This window comes from Quercus lobata, chromosome 6, assembly GCF_001633185.2.
Source record: "Quercus lobata isolate SW786 chromosome 6, ValleyOak3.0 Primary Assembly, whole genome shotgun sequence".
Lineage (NCBI taxonomy): Eukaryota > Viridiplantae > Streptophyta > Magnoliopsida > Fagales > Fagaceae > Quercus > Quercus lobata.
In genome coordinates this window covers 34,498,285-34,504,319 of record NC_044909.1, presented here as the reverse complement: position 1 = coordinate 34,504,319, position 6,035 = coordinate 34,498,285, and the positions used below count along the sequence as shown (strand labels likewise).

Sequence of the window (6,035 nt, the reverse complement as noted above, 5' to 3'; positions counted from 1 at the left end):
TGTGAAATAAGAGTTGACAAAAACTTCATAACATTTCTAAATTTGCCTACTACCACTTTTTGAGTGAAAGAACAATCAACCACTTAAAATGTGAAATTTTTTGTCTTCCAAAGATAAAAATTGTAAAATTTGTTATCTCCAATCATTTAAAGATGAGAATTTGTGAAATAAGAGTTGACAAAAACTTCATAACATTTCTAAATTTGCCTACCACCTCACAAACGGGTTATAAAAAAAAAAAAAAATTACTATTGATAGGCCAATGTAAAGTGATAGACTAAGATGGAAATATTGTAAAATTGTTGCAATTTTTTATTGTATTCCTAGTTTTATCGGTGAAATAAGGATTGTGAGAACTAAGAACATGGAGCGGTTGGCAAGATCAATAAAAATGGTGTTTTGGCTGATCAATGTACTGTTTTCGGAGTAATTGTAGCATGTTGCTTTCTTCTAATTAATTAGTACTTTATAGTACAGTTCTAGATGGTTTTTTATTTTTAGGTAATTGTTCAATTACTAATCTTGCATCTCTTTTAAGTCTAAGCCAATGTTTAAAATAAATTTAATATAGTATAAAAATATATACTTTAAGGATTTTTTTTTTGGTCGATTAATTTTTTGGTCTGTCCTCCAAAGTCCAAAATTTTATGCATAGAGAGAGAGAGAGAGACTACATTTTCTCCCTCATCTAAATTTGAAATACAAGCTTAATTTAAGACCAAGGGGGCTTGGCTCGAGCAACGAGGACTGCATACTAATAGATAATATTTCTAACCATTTACAAATAAACAAATACAAGCTTTAAGAAGCTATATGCTTTATTTATAGAGATGCAAAGCAAGCTTAATCTCTTGGCCTTTTCAGCCTTCCTTGCTTAAAATATATTTGTGTATATCTGTATCTTGCCTAACGGTTTATTAATTATTACATGGCTTAAGATCATGACTCATGAACACTTTTTGACGCTAAGATAATCATGAAAAGCAATACACTATAGAGTGAAAAAAGAATTCTTTTGTTTAGCATTATTATTTGTTAGTGTAGTTGTTAAGTACCAACCGCGAATCCACACCCTGGAATTATGTTTTCTTTCACAAAGTCAAAGTTCCTTAGAAATAATAGATGTACATACAACATATTGCAACTACCATTAGAGTCTCACTGAATGCCCAAATCACCCACCAGCTTGAGATACCTCTTAACAACTACAATGAATGTAATATGCTGGCATTTGATTCTTATCGCCAACGACCACTGTTTTCCTTCAGGATTAAGACTTGTTTGATTCTGTTTTTCCAAGACATGATTGGAATTTGTTGATTCCGTTACCAAATATTTTAGTGAAAAGCAGATTTTGATGATAAAGCTATGAAGTTCTGATATTCTAAAACGGGTCCTAGTTAAGTCGTTAGGATAGGATGATGGTTCTAATTAAGCAATGACCTGTTCTTGATTTTTTTAATTGTTTTTTTTTTCTTCACACACAACAATTAATATTTGCTTTCTTCCTTCATCAGGATACATAAATTAAAAAAAAAAAAAAAATTACATACAAAATAAATAGTGTCAATGGTGTAACACGATTACTGTATACGTGAATGAATTTTGTTGCATATTTATACAAAAACTGATGTGATAAGATTTTGGGGGTTGTTTGGTAAATGTAGGGCTTATTCTATTTTACCAATTGAATGAATTCCTGTAGGAAAATGATAAATGTGTACTTAAGAACATACAACTAGCTTAAATTTGCATGTAGGATATAATACCGAGTGGCCTCCACTCTCTTTACTCTCTAGAGCAAGAGCCAGAGGGCATACATATTATAAAACCAAAAATTTGGCATGAAGTGGGGGACAAAGAATTATGGTTAATTTATCATTCTCGTTCAGTTAAGCATGTTTTTAACCTTTCAACCGTCAAGCATTGACTTTCTTTTACCTCGCTATCTCTCCTATGCTAAAATCTCCAGTTTTAATCCAAATCCACGTAGTTAATTTCTTTCAACATTTTAATGTTTTCTTTCCTTTTTTTTTGGATTAACTTTTAACATTTTAAAGTTGATGTGTATAAATAGTATGGTTTTTGTTTACGGTGTCAAAGTGCACCTGTGGAGGGATGAATGTGAGCTTGGGCCGAAAATCAAAAGCCCAATAAATCGTTTTGAAGAATGGGCCCAGTCCAAGATGTGGTTATGCCAATGGAGCAATCACCTTTGCATTAATGAGACCCCTCACCTATTATCAGCCATATTTAATGTTGAATGACTGACTTGAATAATAGAAACATCCCCAAAAATCTTCTTTCATGATCAAACAATAGCAGAGTAGAGGGATGATGAGACAAGTAGCCCTGTAAAAATTCGGCTGGTGGCTAGACATCTGGAAGATGGAGGAGAGGGGAGAAATGGCTATGAAAGGGAGGAGGGAAGCAATAGAAGGAGAGGTTCAAAAAATTGGAGAGATAAAGGTTAGGTAAGAACAAGAGAGAGAAAGAAAAGTCAAAGAGTTTGTTTTAAGTATTTTCAGTCTTAGAACTCTACTCATGTACCTTGAAAACATTGTTCCTACATATATAAGAGCTTAATTTGATCCTTTTAGACTTACAACTTGTTGCTTTGATCTCCTATTGTGGATTACTTTTCTCCATGTTTTAGAAATGAGTTGTGTAGATCAAATATTATCCTCATTGTTTCTTTGTTGGTTGTTTTTGACACCCACTTAAACAAGTCTCATTGTATTGAAAAGTAACAAAAAGTTAATAAATATCTCTTTAATTTATAATTTTTTTAAAAAAAATTATGAAGTGATAATCTTAGTTTTTTTGTTAGATTATTTCACTATCTGTTAATGAGGCAGCTCAAATTTCTATGAACTAATTGTGTGGTGGTTGAATATAAAATCTTGAGATTTATATCACAATTCATTTAAAAAGAGAAAAAAAAATTATATACTAAAACCTATTTTAAAAATAGAAATATTATGTCCATAATGTCTTTTATAATATTTTTCCAACAAATTTTAAATGGCAAGTAATTATTGGTTGTTAATGGAAAAAAAAAAAAAGGGGTAAGGTTTCTGTCCAGTGGCCAGTACACGTGTCCAGTCTTGGACATGTGTCGTGTATCCAACGTGTCCAGTGACCACTGGTCACTGGACAGAAGCTGAGTCCAAAAAAAATTTATTGATAAATTCAAATTAAAATCAATAATAATTTACTATTTAAAATTTATTGTTAAAATATTTATAATAAAAAATCCCTTATAGAAGTTACTCTAGAATAGTCTAGATTGCCCTAAATTATTATTATTATTATTATTATTATTATTATTTTTGAAAGTTTAACCGTTTAACCAATGTAAAATTTAGCCGGCTCCTCCAGTCTTCGTTAACGAATACAGCGTAACTTTCCTTTCTGTCTACCGCAAGCTGACAGCTAAACCAAGAATGCATGCATCCCCCACCACTCGGTTATAGAGAACATCGACCCCCCGCCACTAGGCACGGGTGGGTGTGGCCTCATGCCATGGAGCACGCGAGGTTGGGTGCTTGAGGGCTCGTCATGAGCATGCCTACTCGTGGCCAAGCTCAAGAGGGATCGTCCCTGTGCATCACCGAATACCTCCTCCCCCCTAAGGAGCGCTTAGGAAAAAATCTGCTCCAGCACTTGGAAACATTGATTTGTTGAGGAGGAATAATGGGTCTTTTTTAGAGAAAATCATGGAGTCTTGCCCTGATTTTTTAAAGAAGAAACTCACTGAAAACGTGTATAGGGCTTTAGTGAGTTTTTTTTTTTTTTTTAATCTTTAAACTTCACCCTTTACTTCTCTTCATCATCATCATCATCATCATAATTTTTTTTTCAAAATTGATTTGTTTTCTTTTAGGTTGAATTTTGGTGCCAAATAAGTTGTTCCAATAGTGATTTGTCCATAGAAGATTCTTTTATGGGTTTGTTGCAGGGAGAAGATATATATCTTTCTTAAAATAGATTTTTAACCGGAGTCATAGATTATGAACTGTGAAGTGTGAAGAAGACAACTCAAATAGGCAAGGGGGACTCAATTAAACACGCGTCCGTATATAAATGAGTTAAAGTGTCGCTACGGCTACAAACACTGACCCAAAAAGCCTGCTTTTCCCTTCTCTCTCTTTCTCTCTCTCTACCCATATCCATAAATATCATCTCAGAATCCAAAGTCCAAAGACTCCAAACTCAAATATTGAATCATTGAAGACAAGTTCTGACATTTGCCCGTGAAACCACTCAGTCACGTAAAGCACATCTCATCAAAATAGTCCTTTTCCTTCGCTCCTTTCAACTTCAACTCTCTCTCTCTCTCTCTCTCTTTTTACCATCATAGTTCTCATTCCAATGTCCCCAATCCAACGCTCCTGATTCACTCTCTCTCGTGGATAATCTAAACTAAAATTTTCCAGTTTCCACTCATTCCCTCGAGAGTTTAAAAAAAAAAAAAAAAAAAAATCAAAAATAGCAAATGGGTTTTCCAAAACTCTCTCTATCTTCTTCTTCTATGGTTCTTCTGCTAGTTATTATGGTTATGGTGCTATCGTTTAGAGCAGAATCAAAAACTTATTGGGAGGATATAGAGGTTTTGAAGGAGCTGAAGAACGGGTTGGACTCTAACTCAGTGAGTCCAGGCTCATGCATTAGCTCCTGGGACTTCAATGTTGACCCATGCGACAACCTCTTCAGCAACCGGTTCACGTGCGGGTTTCGTTGCGACCTCAATGTCTCAGAAACGAGCCGAGTCACCGAACTCAGTCTTGACCAGGCGGGTTACAACGGTTCCCTCTCTTCCATTTCTTGGAACCTCCCTTACTTAGACACCCTTGACCTCTCCAACAACTTCTTCTCTGGTCCAATTCCTGACTCACTCGCTAACCTGACTCGTCTGCGTCGACTCGGTCTCTCAATGAACTCGTTCTCCGGCGAAATACCCACCTCGATTAGCTCACTCACTGAGCTCGAGGAGCTTTACCTCGATAACAACAAGCTGGAGGGAGCAATTCCAGCGAGTTTCAACAACCTAGTGAGCTTAAAAAGACTCGAACTCCAATCAAACAAGCTCACAAGCGAGTTTCCCGAGTTGGGTTCTTTGAACAACCTTTCCTTTTTAGACGCTAGCAACAATGCCATCTCCGGCAAAATCCCGTGGGTTTTTCCATCATCGCTGGTTCAAATCTCCATGAGAAACAACAGCTTAGAAGGAACAATAACCCCAGAGAGTTTCCGAACTTTGGGTTATTTACAAGTAATCGATATGAGTCACAATCGACTCAGTGGCTCAGTACCATCCCTTATCTTCGACCTCCCATCACTGCAACAACTCACTCTCTCATTCAACCAGTTCTCCTCCGTACAAGCCCCAGCTTCTTTAGGCACACAAAGCGAGCTCATAGCTATCGATCTGAGCAACAACGAGCTCCGAGGCTTTTTACCTTCATTCATGGCGTTAATGCCAAGGCTCTCCGCTTTGTCCTTGGAGAACAACAAGTTCACGGGTATGATACCGACCCAGTACGCCTTCAAAGCGGTAATACCCGGACTCGGAATCTCACCATTAACGAGGCTGTTGCTTGGAGGGAACTACTTGTTCGGACCCATACCGGATCCTCTAATGGGGCTCCAACCCGGTTCTGTAAACGTGAGGCTGGTTGATAACTGCTTGTACCGGTGTCCGGTAACTTTCTTTTTCTGTCAAGGTGGTCAGCAAAAATCATTGGCAGAATGTAGGAGCTTTGCCCCTGTAATTCCTTAAACAAATAATACGACGTGTAATTGATCTTCTTGTGTTTTTATGTATTTCTGTTTTTGCTTTTGCATTTTTTTTTTTTTTGGGAGATGTCAATATATTCAATTAATTTTTGGGTACAATTTATGTTTCTTATCGATCGCTCTAAATAATAATCATGGAGCCATCACTGTGCTACAATCAATAGAAACATGATCTCTTGAACTTTCGATTGGTTAGACGTTTTTGGGAGTTTAAAAGAAATTTAAAAACAACCGTA

General features: G+C 36.1%; 1 protein-coding gene across 1 annotated transcript; it reads left to right on the top strand.

Moving 5' to 3' along the window:
- Positions 1 to 4,220: 4,220 nt before the first annotated feature.
- LOC115995147 (MDIS1-interacting receptor like kinase 2) lies at positions 4,221 to 5,820 on the top strand. The gene has a single exon (XM_031119592.1). The coding sequence runs from the start codon at positions 4,499 to 4,501 to the stop codon at positions 5,780 to 5,782; it is 1,284 nt and encodes a 427-aa protein (XP_030975452.1). The 5' UTR covers positions 4,221 to 4,498; the 3' UTR covers positions 5,783 to 5,820.
- Positions 5,821 to 6,035: the final 215 nt, after the last annotated feature.

Bases quoted from the DNA above. Each gene is read 5' to 3' on its own strand.
- LOC115995147 (XM_031119592.1), top strand. From the start codon at position 4,499: ATGGGTTTTCCAAAACTCTCTCTATCTTCTTCTTCTATGGTTCTTCTG.